Genomic DNA, 19,575 nt, shown 5'->3' on the forward strand with positions numbered 1-19,575 from the left:
TCTTCAACGTCCAATACACTTTATGCTCGAGCTCCACAGGAAAATGACACCCCTTTCCATAAACCAACTGAAACGGCGACATTCCCAATGGAGTCTTGTATGCTGTTCTATACGCCCAAACAGCTTCATCAAGCTTCAAAGACCAATCTTTCCTTGATGAACACACAACTTTCTCTAAGATACGCTTGATCTCCCTGTTAGACACCTCAGCTTGACCATTAGTTTGAAGATGGTAGGCTGTTGCAATACGATGATTCACATTATACCTTTGCATCATGGCAGTGAATTTGTGATTGCAAAAATGCGATCCCTCATCACTGATTATGACTCTTGGAGTCCCAAATCTTGTGAATATCTTCTTATGAAGAAAATTAAGCACTACCTTTGCATCATTTGTTGGCAAAGCCTTGACTTCCACCCATTTCGACACATAATCGATCGCCAACAAGATATACTGGTTATTGCAAGATGAGACAAATAACCCAATGAAGTCGATTCCCCAGACATCGAAGACTTCAACCTCGAGAAGCAAATTAAGAGGCATCTCATCCCTTTTGGACATATTACCCACACGCTGACATCGATCACACTTCAAAACAAAGTGATGTGCATCATTAAACAATGTAGGCCAGAAGAATCCCGTTTGAAGGACACGAGCTACTGTCTTCTCTCCACCATAGTGGCCTCCATAAATAGTTGAATGACAGTCTCGTAAGATCCCCCCCCCCCGGTTTCGCTGTACGAAATATATCTCCTGATGATTTGGTCAGCTCCTTGCCTAAACAGATATGGTTCATCCCACATGTACCACTTCACCTCATGAAGAAACTTCTTCCTTTGAGCATACTACAAGTCTGGAGGCATGATATTACTTACAAGGTAGTTCACAATGTCTGCAAACCATGGTTCTTCCTCTTGCACTCCAAACAGCTGCTCATCGGGAAAAGACTTATTTATCAATGTCTTATCCAGTGAAGTTGCTCTTGGATCTTCCAAATGAGAGAGATGATCAATGACTTGATTCTCAGTACCTTTTCTGTTGATATCCACTTCAAATTCATGAAGCAAAAGAACCCATCTGATCAATCTAGGCTTCGAGTCCTTCTTCGAGATGAGATATCGAATTGCAGGGTGATCAGTGAAAACTGTCACCTTCATCCCAAGCAGATAAGATCGAAACTTCTCAAACCCGTAGATAATAGCCAGAAGTTCTTTCTCAGTAGTAGTATAAGTCAGTTGAGCACCATTTAGGTTCTTACTATCATAGTAGACCACATGAAATATATTGTTCTTTCTCTGCCCAAGAACTACTCCAACTGTATAGTCACTTGCATCGCACATCATCTCAAAAGGTTTGTTCCAATCAGGTGCAGTTATGACAGGTGTCGTGATTAAACTCTTCTAAAAGAACTCAAAAGCAGCTAGACACTCGTCATCAAACTTGAACGGGACATCCTTCTCAAGAAGATTGCACAAAGATTTAGAAATTTTTGAAAAGTCCTTGATGAACCGCCTATAGAAAACTGCATGACCAAGAATGCTACGAACTCCCTTCATAGAAATTGGTGGAGGAAGATTTTCAATGAACCCCACCTTGGCTTTGTCCACCTCAAGACCCTTACTAGAGACCTTGTGACCAAGTATAATGCCATGTCGCACCATAAAGTGATATTTCTCCCAGCTGAGAACCAAGTTGGTCTCAACACACCTTTTAAGAACGTCGCCAAGATTCTGCAAGCTCTCATCAAATAAATCACCAAACACAGAGAAGTCATCCATAAACACCTCCACATTCTGACCAATCATGTCAGAGAAGATAGCCATCATACATCTCTGAAATGTGGCAGGTGCCCCACATAAACTAAAAGAAACCCTTCTAAAGGCGTACGTACCAAATGAACAAGTGAAAGTAGTTTTTTCCTGATCTTCCGGAGCAATAAAAATCTAATTATAGCCCGAATATCTATCCAGAAGATAGTAGTACTCATGCCCAGCCAATTTGTCAAGCATCTGATCAATAAACGGCAGAGGGTAGTGATCTTTTCTCGTGACCTTGTTCAGCTTCCTATAATCCATGCAAACTCTCCACCCCGTGACTGTTCGAGTAGGAATGAGCTCATTCTTCTCATTAGCAACAACGGTGATACCTCATTTCTTTGGTACACACTGAACTGGACTCACCCAAGAACTGTCAGAAATGGGATAGATGATCCCTGCATCCAGCCACTTAAGAATTTCCTTCGTCACAACTTCTTTCATGATAGGATTTAGCCTTTTTTTTCCTCAACAGTAGGCTTGCTACCTTCCTCTAGTAGAATTTTATACATACAATAAGAAGGGATGATTCCCTTGATATCTGCTATCGTCCATCCAATTGCTAATTTGAACTCTCTCAAAATTCTTAAGAGTTTTTCCTCATCACTACCTGAAAGGTCAGATGCAATAATAACAGGCAAATTAGATGCATCACCTAAAAAAGCATACCTTAAGTGTTCAAGAAATGGTTTAAGCTCAAGTGTAGGAACTTCCTCAATAGATGGCTTGAGTGCTTTGGAGATTTGTTCAGATCCTCCATTTCAAGAGATTCAAAAGGCATATCCATCTTCCTCTTCCAGGGAGAAGCATTCAGATATTGCATTTGCTCAACACCTTCGTCATCTTCACTATCAGAATTCCCCAACAAGGCCTTTTCTAAGGCATCAACCCTTAGCAATTGATCAAGTTCTGAAGTAACCACAGAATCGGCCAACTCCACCTTTAAGCACTCCTCATTTTCCGTAGGGAACTTCATGGCATTGAACACATTAAAAGTTACATCCTGATCCAGCACTCGCATGGTGAGCTCACCCTTCTACACATCTATCAATTTTCGGCCAGAAGCCAAGAAAGGTCTTCCCAAGATTATGAGAATCTTCTTATCCTCCTCGAAATCTAGAATTACAAAATCAGCCGGAAAGATGAGTTTATCAACCTTGACCAAAACATCCTCCACAATGCCTCGTGGGTAAGTAATAGAGCGATCTGCCAACTGCAAAGTCATATAAGTCGGCTTTGGATCAGGTAAATCCAACTTCTTGGAGATTGACAAGGGCATCAGATTGATGCTAGCTCCCAAGTCACATAAGCATTTGTCAAATGACACATTTCCAATGGTGCAAGGAATAGTGAAGCTTTCAGGATCTTTTAACTTCGGAGGTAAATTATGTTGCAGCACAGCACTGCATTCCTCCGTGAGCAACTGTCTCTAAGTCATCAAGCTTCACCTTCCGAGAGAGTATACCTTTCATAAACTTTGCATAACTAGGCATCTGTTAAAGAGCTTCAGCGAAAGGTATGTTGATGTGAAGTTTCTTGAACACCTCCAGAAACTTCTCAAATTGCTTATCCAGCTTTTTCTTCTGCAGCCTCTTAGGAAAGGGAGGTGGGTGATAGATCAGTTTCTCCCCTGTATTACCCTCAGGAGTGTGTTCAAAAGTAGTCTTCCTTGGCTCCACTTCAGCTTCCTTCTGCACTTCTCTTCTTCCTCAGCTATAGCTTCTTCATCCGAAACTTGAGAGTGTTCGGGATTTGCAACCTTCCCAGACCTTAATGTAATTGCATTAACATGCTCCTTAGCTTCCCTCTTTCCTGGCACTTCAGTGTCACTAGGGAGTGTACCAGGTTGACGATTTAACAAGGCATTGACAATTTTTCCGATTTAATTTTCCAAGGTCTTGATAGAAACCGCTTGGCTCTTACACATGAGCCTCAACTCTTCCAATTCAGATTTTTCCTTAGACTGTTGCAGCTGGAGTTGTTGCCTTGGTGCATATTGCGGTTGCTGAAAACCAGGGGGTTGTATTGCTTTGCTGGATATTATTGATAAGGCTGTTGAACCGCATTCTGAGTGTTGCTCCAGCTAAAGTTAGGATGATTGCGGTTGTTAGGATGATATGTGGCTGGTACAGGTTGCTGTGACCTCTGAAAGTTGCTCATGAACTGAGCTGATTCACTAGAAATGGCACACTGATCAGTCTCATGGGCACCAGCACAAAGCTCACAGACACTAATGATCTAACTAACTCCATAATTAGACAGAAAATCCACCTTCATCGTCAAAGCCTTAAGTTGAGCAGCTATAGCAGTAGCTGCATCCAACTCCAGAATTCCTGCTACCTTGCCCTTAGTTAGTCTCTGAGTAGGATTCTGGTATTCATTAGCAGCCATCAGTTCAATTAATTCATAAGTTTCATCGTAGCTTTTAGCCCACAAGGCTCCTCTGGATGCTGCATCAAGCATGGGTCTATAAGTAGCACCCAAACCATTATAGAAATAGTTAATGATCATCCAGTCAGGCATCCCATGATGAGGACACTTCCTAAGCATATCCTTATATCGATCCCAAGCCTCGCATAAAGATTCTCCAGATTGCTGAGCAAATTGAGTAAGTGCGTTTCTGATAGTCTTCGCCATATGAAAGAATTTGGTTAAGAACTTCTGAGCAAGATCCTCCCATTTGGTCATAGAACATGGTGGTAAAGAATGTAACCAGAACTTAGTTTTATCCCGCCGAGAGAAGGGGAAAAGCCTTAACTTAATAGCATCTTCAGAAACTCCAATGAACTTGAAAGTGTCGCAGATCTCGATGAAATCTTTGATGTGCATGTTGGGGTCTTCTATCGGAGAACCCCCAAACTGAACTGAGTTCTGTATCATCTGACTCATGCTTGACTTGATCTCAAAGGCATTAGCCGAGAGGGCTGGTCGAACAATGCTAGACTGAATATCATCGATCTTCGGTTGAGAGTAGTCCATCAAAGCCTTTAGATTCGCTTCTGGTTCTCCCATTGCAATAAGAGCCTCTTCTTATTTCTCAACTAAGATTTCTTCTTCAACTTTCTCCTCGACTACAACTTCTTCCTCAGTTTGATCCAGTGTTCTCTTACGAGACCGAGAACATGTATGCATACACGCTCGCTAAAGTACCTAAAACACGACAAGGAATTAAGTAAGTAATAATGTCTGAGTCACTGAACTTTAACGACTAATGATGACAAACACATAAACTAAAAATTAACACCGATATCCCCGGCAGCGGCGCCAAAAACTTTTTAGGGCTAGAACACGCGCTAATATTCACGCAAGTATACGCGATCGCAAGTAATATATAATAAATTCTAGTTCGGTCCCACATGGATAGGTTTAGGTTAATTTCAATCAATGTATCTATGCAATACTAGTATTGTTATTATCCAATACTAAGACGAGTAATAAATTGAGATTGATTATAACTAAGATTAACTAAGAGATTATACTAAAGAACATAAACTAGGAGATTAAAGAGAATTGAATAATATATGACACAAATATGGGATTCTAACTTCATTAAATACTTCATTCAATAGCCTTTTCGTTCTTAACCTAAGCATGTAATGGTGATAACACTAATCAGATAACACGGATAAAGGCCAACTTTCGTTGTACGAATACCATACCACCAAACATGCACAAAAGAGATAGAAGCTGAGTAAACACCAATTATATTGAGACCCTATATGTCTATAGAATTTGACAACATAACGATTTAATGCATAAATTATCTCTCGTGATTACATAGGGCAAGTAAGATGGTTAAAATTACCTATGAATCATACATATCACATACATGAACCTATGCTAGTATGGCAAGTTCTAAACCCTTAAATTCACTTTCGCTTCATTAAAGATTAACATACTATCTTATAAGTTCGCGACGCTCATAAGACGAATAAGCACAACCAAAACTAGGTCATAATACAATCACCACACTCTAAGTCATCGAAACGAATTAACTAAAGAAATCTATAAATAAATCCGTTAGAATCCCACGATAACGATTAGCCCATAATCGGACTCATCATCAACGTGGGATCCGATGAAAGCATGGTATAATAAACGTAGTATTTATACTTAATAAAATCAAGTACGAAACAAGAGTATAGGTTTACGAATAAGAAAACTAGCATCCAAAGTTATAACTTAAAACAAAAATTCACAAGAATAAACTAGATCTTCTTCGCCTTGGTTGATTTGTGCTCTACGGTCTTCTTACGCCTTCTCCTTAAGCTCCGGTACGTCTTGTTATGAAAAACGAACATAAGTTATGTATATATAGCAGCCCATGCAGAGTAGAAGTCTTATGGATCAAAATTCCATAAGAAACATGATTTTAATTCCCGACCTGGCGCGGCCGTGCGCTGCTTCAGCGCGGGCGTGCTGACATTTGGCCTACCTGGCGCGGGCGCGCGCTATCACAGCGCGGATGCGCCGTCTCTCTAGAAAAAATATTGACTTCTTCTTTTCTTGTTGGTTTGAACTGGTCTTTTCACGAGTTTTTATTCTAGACACCATTCTAACACCATATTAGCACCAAACAATGCCAATTCACCTGTATTACTAATAAATGCCTGAAATGCAAAAACACTACAAAAACACGTTAAAACACTAACAACTTAAGTATAAAACACCAATTCAAAGTTTTACGGAGCGTTATAAAGTGTCATAAATGCCACTCTACAAACTTCCGAGACTGCCTGCCTATCTCCTTCAAAAAAAACTTTTGCTTGTTTCTTTGTCCAAAAGATCCTTATATGTCCAAACAAAATCCTTAAGAATCTGTTCACCATCCTCCTTGTTGACCTTTTTGCTTGCTTTGACATTAATCCCCTTCTTAACTGTCTTCAAAATGCCTTCCTCAGTCCCCCAAATTTGAAATTTCTTCCCGTTATCAGCAACCCCGTATCTGTTGACCTTTGATAGAGAAGACATCCCACTTATATGTTTATCGAATTTTCTAGAATATATTTATATCGATATTATCACTCAGGATCATTATATGTTTATAGATTTATAACGATATTATCACTCATGATCAGTATATCTTTATATATTTATGAGCAATTATCACTAATGATCAGTATTATGTAAGTTAGTTCTTCTCAGTAATTTATTATTATTTATTTATAATTTAGACATAAATGGTTAATATGTTTACTGAACGTAAACGAGTAATCTTAGAGATATTTGTATTTTGTATTTTAATTTATTTTATATTAGAGCGAGACTCTATATAATTAAATGCAATTAAATTTACTTCTGATTTAAATGTGATAGAAAGTTAAATATTCAACATTCCAATTTATAAGAATAACTTCAAAATGAAAATATTTTAGAAAAACTAAATATTCTAAAACCTATATAAATCATGTCTATGAAATTATAAAGTATATAAATCATGTTTGTTGGTAAAATATATTCAAATAAACAGACGCTGACATTTGATTGGTAAAATATTCCACGTAAAAATTTCCACTTTATTCCTTTAGAAATCTAAGAAATTTGATTCACGTTTATTGTTTCCAATCGAATCTATTCTATTACTATCCCTTACAAATATCACTTGAATATATATACGAATACATGTGCAAAGAAAATAAGCAAAGATATTACATGGGTAAGAGACTTTGTTCCCTTCAGGCTTCTAAGTATTGTTCGAATATTTTCTGTTATTTCAAGCTATATTTTGATTAAAATTTTTTATGATGATATTCTACTTGTAATAAATTGTAATGGTTTTGAAAATATAAAAAATGAAATTTTAATGACTAACAAAGTTATTTACTTATATTTTAACATTTATTTAACAGACTAACATATACACACGAAAATTAAAGTACAAAAAGTACCATATGAAAAACTAAAAAATACAAGTGTGTTATTGAGAATTTTTGAAATTAAAATTTATAAATTATCTTAAGACTTTCATATAATGATGTAAAATTTGATAATTAGAATTAATTGATGAGATCATCCTATAGCTCTTAACCGGGCAATCGATTTAGAATTAATCAAAATTGAAGAATTTTAAAAATTATAAAAATATCTAAAATTTGACCTTGTTAAATGAATATCTTTGAGATCAAAATATTTTATTTATTAATCTATATTATTTATATATCGAAGTTAAAAATACATTATATCTATAATATTAAGACCGAAAAAAATATTAATTTAACGAGATTGTTCATTAATCGAATATTCATTTTTCGAGTTCCTACCGGAGAAGGATGCTTTTGAATTGCGGAGTATGGCTGGAATGATAATTTTGTCAATGTCGAGCGGAAAATGGCCATGATTTTGGGCTACCATTTCGACCATCCTACACCATCAAAACCTAGATAAATCTCTTCGGTTTGATCTTCCGAAATGTCCTATATCCTCTAATTAATTATTATATAAAAAAATTAAAAATTCCCAAATTTAAAAAGTTGAAGAACCGTTATTGAGCCAAATTATAACGCATAGGACTCTAATCAAATTTTTGGAAAGTTAAAGTACACCAACATTGATTTTTTAATTTAAGGATTTTAATTAAAAATGATCTATAATTCAAGGACACATGAGTTAATTATGTAACTAAATTCGGCGGTTTATGTATTTAATCAAAATTTTAAATAATTGTTTTGGATTTTTGAAATTAAGAGGTATTCAATTTAAATTTTAAAAAATCCTTTAAAATCCGAATGTATTCAATAGATTAGAAAATGTATTTTAAAATCTGATTGTATTCAATTTATATTATAACAAGTGTACTGAAATCTCGCGGTATTCAATTTGAATTTTTAAAAATTTATCAAAATCTCATGGTATTCGAAAATAATATGATTAATTTTGATACATTTGCTAATTCTTTTCTAATATGTTGAAATCTCTTTAAAATTACATGAGATTTTGAAATATTTCTGAAAAACTTTACAAAACCGGTAAAACTCTGCAAAAAATTTCAATCAACTCCGTCAAAATTTACAACTAATTAAAATCAAGAATTTTTTAAAAAATTCATAAATTATTATCAATTATTTAAAAATCTAAAATAAATATACCTCGCTATAAACGGCGACGGTGTTAAAGCAGTGGTGTGCTTAATAAAAATAATAATTTTACGAGGATGAGTCGCCTAATATAAGTAATTAATCTTTTAGAGAAACTGAATTTTCAAAGTACAAAATAAAACAGATAAGCAGAGAAAGAAATAACATAAGATATTTAGAAATATGTATGTGAGGTGATAATAGAATAATTGGATGCATTATTGGGGGAGAGGATACAAATACAAGCACATTGGATTGTCTTTGTACCAACTGATATGTGATGGCATTATTAGGGCTCAATTAATTAAACTGGGTCCTATATCTCCTCCATCGCCATCACCCACAAACATAGATATCTATGAATTTACTTATATGGCGGGACTATTGTCCATTCCAATGTGCCAATTTTATGAATTTATACTCTGCAATGTGTCCGTTTAAAAAAATTTAAAATAAATAATTTATAATTTAAATCAAATAAGTGACATGATAAATTAATAAATACTTACTATAAGTTTTTCATTTGTTTGGATAATTTTATTTATAAGTTATAAAATTTTTTATTTAAACGAACTAAATTAAATAATTTTTAAATATAATTACTTAATTTCTTAGATTTTAAGTTAGATTGACATTTAAAAAATATTTTTTAAAATTAAAATTAATAAAAAAATAAACGAAAAAGTGGGTCGATACTAACATTTAACTTATCAGTTTATAAATTATAAATTAAACTTATAAATTAGATTCAGCTTTGTAAGTCATTGCTTATAAAATTTGTGAAACAGAGCCAATAATTAAACCCGGTAATTTGCTCCGCCATACTGAAATCTATATATTCCGATACTATGTTGAATGTTCAAAGAGGTGCGGGAGAGAGGCGGAGGTCTGTTTTGAATCGTGGACGAGTATTAGTAATTGGTTAGTTTTACCAGCTAGCTACCTTGCAAAAGTTGCAAATAATCAAAAGTTAAATAATAAGATCTGCTTATTTATGGTGTATCAATATTTAGATACACTATATAAGTCTGGAGTGAGCTGGGGAAGCTGCTTTAACAGTCTTTCTTTGACCCACTACTAACCATCCAACGTGACTGCATGAGCAACAACAGCTTTATTCACTTGCAGATATATGTTTAATTCCTTTTGCTTTCATCATTTCCTCTTTTCTTTTTTGAAATTCATATAGCTTCTTCTAGATGTCCCCGGAAACAAATCCATTAATAATATTAACTTTTTTATTTTACTTTACTTCTGGCCTGTGTTCTAAAAATCGGGAATCGGAATTGTTCGGTGGAAGAACATTTCAGTGATTAATCGGATTGATTAATCGGAATAAATTTATTTAATAAATAACAAAAAATAATTCTATATAAATGTCACTAACCTTCCATAAGATTTACAAAAATAAAACCATATATCATTAATTCAATATTGATGTTTTAATAGTAAAATTTATAAAAAAAACTAATATCACAAGTCCATAATTGATATTTAAGTAATTTATAGTAATTAATTACTACTGACTACTCCCTAATACTACTTGATAATTAGAAATTACTACATACAAATTCAAATTTTAAATTACTACCTACTTGATATTTAAGTGATAATTATTGAATAAATTTAAAATACCTCAAAATTGTGAATCTATCGAGCAAGCAAGTTGAGTACTGAGATTTGAGAATAATTTATTAAAGATTTTGTATAGAGGATTTAGGGATATAAAAATATAAGATTGTTCTTGTATGTAAAAGAGTCAATATGTCAATATATTATTATTATTATTATTATTATTAATTATTAAATGTTAAATATTAATGATTATTTTAAAAAAAACTTTATTTTTTTTTAATTTCAAACTTTGACCGATTCGGCCGATTTTTGACCCGACCGGACCGATTTTTTCCGAACTACCCGACTTTTGACCGATTTTTCAAAAAACCATACTTTGACCCGACTAACGATTAATCGAGACGGGAACCGTCCGAATTCCGATTAATCGGGTAATCGGCCGATTTTTAGAATACTGCTTGTGGCCCGAAACATTGAATATTTGATATTTATGACCATATGTTTATGAAATTCATTCATTTTGTCAGTGTTATGTGTTACATATAAGTTGAGAAAAATATTATTTTTGGAGTAAATTTTTAATTTTCAGAATAAGGTAAAATTGAGAAGACAAAATTGTTCCAGGTAACGCAAAAGCAACGCATAAATCAACAGTAGGACAACATCGTCTTTTCAGTTTCATTGTGCTCAGAAAATTAAGTTTGAAATAACATTTTCCTAAATTGAGAACTAGTAACAAGGAAGTACATGATTTTGTACTAGATCTTTTAAATTTGAACTTGGGAAACGGAAAATGGAAGCTTGCTCTAACCGCGGGCATCATGCAACTGCAACCCTACTCGTTCTACTGTGTGTATTTTTTCAAAACAAGGGGGGAGGTTGGGTCCAAAAGAAAAGTGAAGCTACTTGAATGCACCACTTTGTGTGTTGTGTGATGTGAACAATTCATCTGGTACTGGCGAGAAAAGTCATTCAAATAATATAAAAAACATTTTCAGAAATTGATGACAATTGAAGAACTGAATTTCATGAATGGCTGAAAATGTTTCCCTCAGTATTGTTCCATTTTGAATGCAATTTCATACTCAAAAAAAGGTGACAGATCAATTGCTTTTCTTGTCTTACTTGTACCCAATTTGAAATATAGATTTAAATAGAGACCAATATGGATTTTGATAGTTACTTGTAGTGAATATTAGAATTACACTAGGTATTTGTTTTTTTTACATTTTTGTAGTTGGACACTAGTACATGAATATATTCTGAATTGGGTGCATCAATAAAAGTGCATGAATTACAGACTAAAATGGTAATTTAATGCTAATTTAAGTTGAAACTTATAAACGGACAATCAATTAATAGAAAATCAGGATATTCATTGTAAGCAGAATCTGGATTTTAAAGGTACTGGGATTAAATTATCTTGATGTTATTAACCGTGATTATAGAAATTGGACAATTTTATAAAAAAATGTTAAAATATTGGTAAAAAGTATTTGACCAATTCGATAGTTAACTGAAAAATTAATCATAAATTATTTGATTTTAAAAAATTACCAACAATCGATTACTCAATCAAATAGTTCTGATTTTATAAACAGGTATGTAGTCAAATTGCAATGTGTCGGTTGAGAGTGCAAAGGAGCCGATATTAATCCTAAGCAATCTCAGCCACCATTGATTACAATCACCGAACACTGTTCACGTTTTTCGGTGAATAACCACTGTTACAGATCTTGTTTCCGGCTACGCACCTCAAATTTTGTTGTTACCAAATTCCTCCGTCAACAATATGTAGTCATGTTGTCTTCGAAGAGTTGTTAAAGCCATCTCCAATAATTGTGATCCAAAAATCCAAATTTGGATCACAAAAGATCCAAATACTGATCTAAATTTTTGACCAACTCCAACAGTGTGATCCAAATATTTAATCCAAATCACTTTTTATACATAATAATATATAAATATTATATTAACCAATTTTATCTTAAATTTATCGTTTAATAATTATTAATAATTTATATAACATTTCATAAATTAATTAAATAAAAAAAACTAATACACATAAAAATATTAAAATTATGCACTTAATTCACAAAAACACATTAATTGCAATAATTAACATACAAAATATTGTTGATACATTCTAATTTTCCGAATTAATATATTTCCCCCCAAATCCTCAATTAATACATCTGTAAGTGCAATATGCACCTCTTTATTTTTTATTTTTCTAAATCGGTTCAGGAATTTTTGGAATCGAGTATTTTCATCGATCAGAATAGTCTCAACTTCTGGATCCGGCACTTCTGATTCTTCAATGTACTTCCATTTAAATTTTAATAAAATTATGTTTTCTTGGTTTAAATTTTAGTTTAAAAATAAATTTCGTTAACTATTAATTATATTTTGTTATTAATTATATAATTTAAAATTAATTTAAAATCTCATAAATTACAAATAACAAAATTATTATTTTATATTAAACCATGTGATCCAAATTTGGATTACTGAAAGTAGTCCAAATTTGGATCACCGTTGGAGGAGAATTTGGGGTAATCTGTCCCAAATTAAGATTTTTGGATCACTTTTAAATTTACCCTAAGGAACCGGTAGCTTAAAACATTATTACTAACGTCCATGTAATCGAACCTAGTAATTCCGCCAGAGTTCAGAATTAACATATTAAGAAATCAGTCTTTCTCGTAAGGTGACCCTCCTCAAAATCTTATATCTTTATATTAATATTAATATTTGTAACACTAATGGACAGAGAGGTCGGTGAGGACTTGAAGATACCTGGCCTCTGCCGTGGTTACTGATTACATGGAATAGTTTAAGATTGTATGGTAAATTTCCTATTACTTGATCCAAATTGCATATATAAAGGGCGATGATTCCTTTCTAGAAGGAAACACCTTGACAGACGTGAACGTGTGAGGTTAGTGAGTGGTGAGTGGAGATGGTGAAACAGGTTAAGAAGAAAACAAAGCATCAAAACATGCATGCATTATACTATAATTTCAAATAATCCTCTGCTGTTTTGTACACTTCGCATCAGTTTCCCTACCAAGTTGAGTAGATGATAGTGATAGTAGAATGGGTAAGGATTGTGAATCAATGTAAAATTACGTAATCTAACACCATAATGCAGAGCCAGGACCAACTGCACTCCATTCCACTCACTCATAACATCACTAAATCTAGGGCATGTATTTTTTCAGCCATTAGCCAAAAAAAGGTAACCAACTTATCATTTTTTTACAAAATAACCGTTCAACTGTTTCTATTCACTTCAATAAACCAACAAACTCTTAATTATGAAAAAAGTCATAAAATTTAATTATGGTTAAATAAAAATGAGATTTTCGTTTCACATACTACTGACATATTTAATATAGACTATATAGTTGTAATAAGAAAAAGGTAACTAACTTCTTTTGTGAAATTTTAACTAAATTTTCTGGCGTTGGGACAATAAATTCTATTTAATTATTTAAAAAAATTTAACTCACGTAAGTACGTATCAAGAGTTAATTTTTTTTTTTTTGGATTTAAGGGCATGTATATATATAAATTGATTGTTATCTAAACTTTATTTTGAAACTTAATAGTTATTTCGAAAATAATTAAATAGGAGTAAAAGTTGCTTGTAATTATTGTCCGAGAAAATTACCTGTATATAGCAAAAAAGGAAGAAACAAATGCAATACGCATAAAGAAAATATAAAGGCCCCCAAAATATAAGAAACAAAAAGAAAATAAATGAAAGCAGCCAAAAAGATGAGTGTGATTAAGGATAAATGGTCGGTTGTTGTGTTTGGGGACCCTTTGGGTTTTTTTCCATGGAAATGTTAATTTATACAAGTACGGGGGTAGCTTAGCCGATTGGTGTCCTAGACACTTCTTGCTGCAGCCTGGAGATTTTCTGGATTGGAATTTGGAACCCCGGATTTTGTGATTATCATAATATCCCTGCTAAGTGTCATGTTAATAACGTAAAATGTGTACTATCGTAAGTCATAATATGATTATAGATGACAATATATTAAATAATGTAAAATATGTATTACTGTAAGTCGATAATGTGATCATAGATGATAAAAGACGATAACAGTTATTTTTACTGATTTTTTTTAAAAAAATTAATATTAATCTCACACGAACATATAAGTAGTCGAACTCACAAAAATGATAAACTCAACTCACCCTTGGCTGATTAGGCTCACAACTATGGATGTAGGTAAATATGTGTAATAATATTAACGCATACGAGAAGCTCTCATACTCTGTTTGAACGTATGAGCTACAGTGAATCCGTGAATAAGCAAATGTTTTTACTCACATACAGTAAGTCAGTTACAGACCCTCACATACAAATACAATGTTGACATGCACATTACAAACATGACCCAACTAACCTCTTTCCCCCCTAAAAACACACATTACAAAACACTCCTACTCCAAAATACACACAAGTACAATCACTGATTTATTAGCCAGCCCTAAACACCCCCCACAATACTCCTCCTAAAAATCAAAACTTTATCTGCACAACTTTTATCATTTCCCCATCAAATTTAACATTTTGTCGGCTCTCTTGCATTTACTTTTTCATTACATCAATTCCAAATCATCTTTTCACACACACATTCATGTCTAAAAATCCTCTTCCTCTTCATCCTCTTCTTCAATACTCAACTTCTTCATAATCTTCTTCTATCTATCTGTATCTATAATCTCCACACTCTCAAAACATGCATCATTTTCAACTCCCACTGCTCTTCCTCACACTTGTTTCTTCAACTTTAGCTCAAAACCAAGAAGCCCTTTTTCTCCACCGAGTCAAACTCACTCTCTATGACCCAGACAACACTCTCTCTACCTGGAACACACAAAACAACACCACCCCATGTAACTGGTACGGCATCAAATGCGACCCTTTAACACGTTCTGTCAACTCAGTTGATCTCTCTAGCTTAAATCTCGCTGGCCCATTTCCTTTAGCTCTCTGTTCTCTTCAAGATTTAACTTCAATTTCATTCTACAACAATTCTATTAACTCCACACTTTCTGAGGACATTGCCACGTGTACGTCTCTCCAGTACTTGAATCTTGCTCAGAATCTTTTATCAGGTATGTTACCCAAGTCTTTATCTGAGCTTGAAAATTTGAAAGTTCTTGATTTGACCGGAAATAATTTTTCCGGCGAGATCCCGGCAAGTTTTGGGAAGTTCCGGCAGCTTGAGGTTTTATCTTTAGTTGAGAATTTGTTTGATGGGGAAGTTCCCGGGTTCTTAGGAAATGTTTCGAGTTTAAAGCAGTTGAATTTGTCGTATAACCCGTTTTTACCGGGTCGGATTCCGCCGGAATTCGGCGGGTTGGTGAATTTAGAGGTGTTATGGTTGACTGCTTGTAATTTGGTTGGCGAAATTCCTGACTCGCTGAGCCGACTCAGTAAGTTGGTTGATTTTGATTTGGCTGCTAATAGGTTGAGAGGGGTGGTTCCGAGTTGGCTCACTGGTTTGACTAGTTTGGTTCAGATTGAGTTGTATAATAACTCTCTTTCGGGCGAGTTGCCGAATGAGGGGTGGGCGGAGATGAAGGGCTTGAGGTCGTTAGATGCGTCCATGAATCAGTTGAGTGGTAGGATTCCTGAGGGGTTGTGTTCTTTGCCACTCGAATCGCTTAATCTTTACGAGAATAGATTTGAAGGTGCATTGCCTGAGGGCATTGTGAATTCTTCAAATTTATATGAACTTAGGTTGTTTGATAATAGGTTAAGTGGTGAATTGCCCAGGAATCTTGGGAAGAATTCCCCTTTGAAGTTGATTGATGTTTCGAGTAATCAGTTTTCGGGGGAACTTCCTTCGAGTTTGTGTGAAAAAGGCGTTCTTGAGGAGCTTTTGTTGATTAATAACTCGTTTTCGGGTGGGATTCCTGAAAGTTTAGGCAAATGTAGGAGCTTGACACGGGTTAGGCTCGGGTTCAACAATATGTCTGGTGAGGTTCCGGATGGATTTTGGGGCCTTCCTAATATGTTCTTTTTTGAGCTTGTTGGGAACTCTTTTTCGGGTCCAATTGCAAAAACAGTTGCTGGTGCATCAGCTTTGTCATCTCTGATTATATACAAGAACAACTTCTCGGGCAATATTCCTGAGGAGATTGGGTTTTTAGAGAATTTGAAAGATTTTTCGGGGAGTGATAATAGATTTAGTGGTGTTCTACCTGTGAGTATAGTGAAGCTTGGACAGTTAGGAAGACTTGATCTTCATAATAATGACTTGTCAGGTGAGCTCCCAAGTGGCATTCATTCTTGGAAGAAGCTGTATGAGCTGAATCTCGCAGAGAATGATTTTTCCGGAAAGGTTCCCGAGGAAATTGGAAGCTTATCTGGGCTTAACTATCTTGATATGTCAGGGAACCGGTTTTCAGGAAACATTCCAATAGGGCTGCAGAATTTGAAGCTTAATCAGCTTAATTTTTCGGGTAATCAATTTTCAGGACATATTCCCGAGCTTTATGCTAAGCAAATGTATAGGAATAGCTTTCTTGGGAACCCTGGCTTGTGCAAAGAAATCGATAGTTTGTGTGACCGTAGAGGGGGAGCTAGGAGTGTGGGTTACGTTTGGATGCTAAGGACAATCTTTTTGCTTTCAGGTGTGGTACTTATTGTGGGTCTTGTTTTGTTCTTTCGGAAGTATAAAAATTTCATTATGGCAAAAAGAGCAAATGATAAATCAAAATGGACGTTGATGTCATTTCACAAATTGGGATTTAGTGAAAGTGAAATATTGGGTGCTTTGGATGAGGATAATTTGATAGGAAGTGGGGCTTCTGGCAAAGTTTACAGGGTTGTGTTGCGTAATGGTGAGGCCGTTGCAGTGAAAAAGCTTTGGGGAGGATCCAAGTTGGCGGATGAGGATGAAGATGTTGAGAAAGGATCGGTTCGTAATGATGGATTTGATGCTGAGGTTGAGACACTTGGGAAGATCAGGCATAAGAACATTGTTAGGTTATGGTGTTGCTGTACTACAAGAGATTGCAAGCTTTTGGTTTATGAGTATATGCCTAATGGTAGCTTGGGTGATTTGCTTCATAGTAGCAAAAGTGGTTTGTTAGATTGGCCAACTAGGTATAAAATTGCTATGGATGCTGCCGAGGGACTTTCCTATTTACATCATGATTGTGTTCCACCAATTGTTCATAGGGATGTAAAATCTAATAATATTTTGCTCGATGAAGATTTTGGAGCTAGAGTGGCAGATTTTGGATTGGCAAAGGCTGTTGATGCTATCGGGAAGGGGAACAATTCCATGTCTGTCATTGCAGGATCTTGTGGTTACATTGCACCAGGTTAATACTACATTTCATCTCCTTTATCAACTCTATACTTCAAAACAGTTGTACTTATTTTGCACTGGGTTGATATTATGTTAGGCTGATAATTAATTTGGCATTGGTAATACGGTCCTAAAATCTTGAACATAGTAGATGGAGTGTAGTAAACTATATGAAAAATTGATGCGTAGTTGCAAACTTGCAATTTTATAGACTCAAAGTTCTGCTCTCTGTAGATGGCAGTATTCATTTTATCAAATATAAGCTGGTTTCAATAGCCTTCTGCATCAGACAGTTCCTTCTCTTGTTTTCTTCGTAATATTAAGATGTGATATTTCTTTGGATTGATAAATTACACAGTAAGCAGTTTGTGTCTATACATCTTGGCCAGGATAAAATATTTGTTTTCTCTCATTTTTATAGAACCTCATCTCTAAAGTTTTTTCGTGACTGCAGAGTATGCATACACACTTCGCGTGAATGAGAAAAGCGATACATATAGCTTTGGTGTGGTCATTCTTGAATTAGTTACAGGAAGACTTCCAGTGGATCCGGAATTTGGAGAAAAAGATTTGGTGAAGTGGGTTTGCACAACCTTGGATCAGAAAGGCGTAGACCATGTCATTGACCCAAAACTAGATTCCTGTTTCAAAGAAGAAATATGCAAAGTCCTTAATGTTGGTCTCATTTGCACCAGTCCTCTCCCTATCAACCGTCCCTCGATAAGAAGAGTTGTTAAAATGTTACACGAAATAGGTGGATGTGACAATCAGCTGAAGATTGTTAAGAAAGACGGTAAATTATCACCATACTACTACGAAGAAGCATCAGATCAAGGAAGTGAAGCATAAAATGGCTCTTGCTGTACAAATTTTCCAAAGCTTGGACAAGAGTGAAGTTAAGCTTCAGCTCTTCTTGTTCATCAACTAATTGCTTATTGTTTTTACATTGACAGGTACTACTCGATGCTTTTTAGTTCTGATTAGTACTTATTAATGTTTCTCCTGGTGCAATGATGTTTTTATGGGGTTTTTAAAAAGGTTTGAATTATATAGGTTGGACGAACATGGGTTTTTCATAGTGGTATTTGTGTGAAGTAGTATGTAAGAAATTTGAGGAGATGTTTGTACATTTATATTAACTTATTAATTATTATATTGATTTCGAGAAGTTACCCTCTGGTAATCTTTGTTGAATGTGCTGAATAATTAAACATTTTACTCATTTACAAGCAAAAAAGGACCACTTACTGAACACTGCAGGATTAGAAAATAGCCCATCAGTTTTTTCTTCTGGTATAACAGAGAAAAATCAAGGGGTTAGATTGGGAAGCCAACTTTGATTTTATATGGAAGTAATGCAGCTGTTTTGTGAAGTTGGTGAGGAAAAGGAAATAAGCCCAGGAGGGGCACAGTTAAAACATTTTTTGTGCACCCAGTTACTGATTAAAGAATCAATGTTTTTTATCAAGTTACTGGTGTAGTAGTGTAACAAATTAAAAAGCTGCAGCAGCCAGCAAGGACTGCATGACTAATCTAAACTTAACATTTTCCACTCTCCCCAGCTTTGATCCTCCTTTGTAACAAAGTTGCACTTTTATTTTTGTTTAAAATGGTCAAACTTTAAATCCTAACAATCTCTTTTGTTTTGCAAACCTAACGTGTTGTTCCGAATTTTTAAAAGAGAAGGAAATAGTAATTACCTTATTCCAATTTTCGAGTAAAATGATGTAAAATTTGCATTTATCACAACCTGTTTTTATTTTTTTTTA

At 34.6% G+C, this 19,575-nt stretch overlaps 1 protein-coding gene and 1 non-coding gene across 2 annotated transcripts; both read left to right on the top strand.

Moving 5' to 3' along the window:
• Nucleotides 1-4,336: 4,336 nt before the first annotated feature.
• LOC141676076 (small nucleolar RNA R71) lies at nt 4,337-4,443 on the top strand. Its single transcript, XR_012556685.1, has one exon. It is a non-coding gene; the product is annotated as a small nucleolar RNA R71 (small nucleolar RNA).
• A 10,453-nt stretch (nt 4,444-14,896) lies between these two features.
• On the top strand, nt 14,897-18,974 carry LOC141672796 (receptor-like protein kinase HSL1). Its single transcript, XM_074479473.1, has 2 exons — nt 14,897-17,819; nt 18,261-18,974. The coding sequence occupies exons 1-2, from the start codon at nt 15,221-15,223 to the stop codon at nt 18,653-18,655; spliced, it is 2,994 nt and encodes a 997-aa protein (XP_074335574.1). The 5' UTR covers nt 14,897-15,220; the 3' UTR covers nt 18,656-18,974.
• Nucleotides 18,975-19,575: the final 601 nt, after the last annotated feature.

Source organism: Apium graveolens, chromosome 7, assembly GCF_009905375.1.
Source record: "Apium graveolens cultivar Ventura chromosome 7, ASM990537v1, whole genome shotgun sequence".
Classification (NCBI taxonomy): Eukaryota; Viridiplantae; Streptophyta; class Magnoliopsida; order Apiales; family Apiaceae; genus Apium; species Apium graveolens.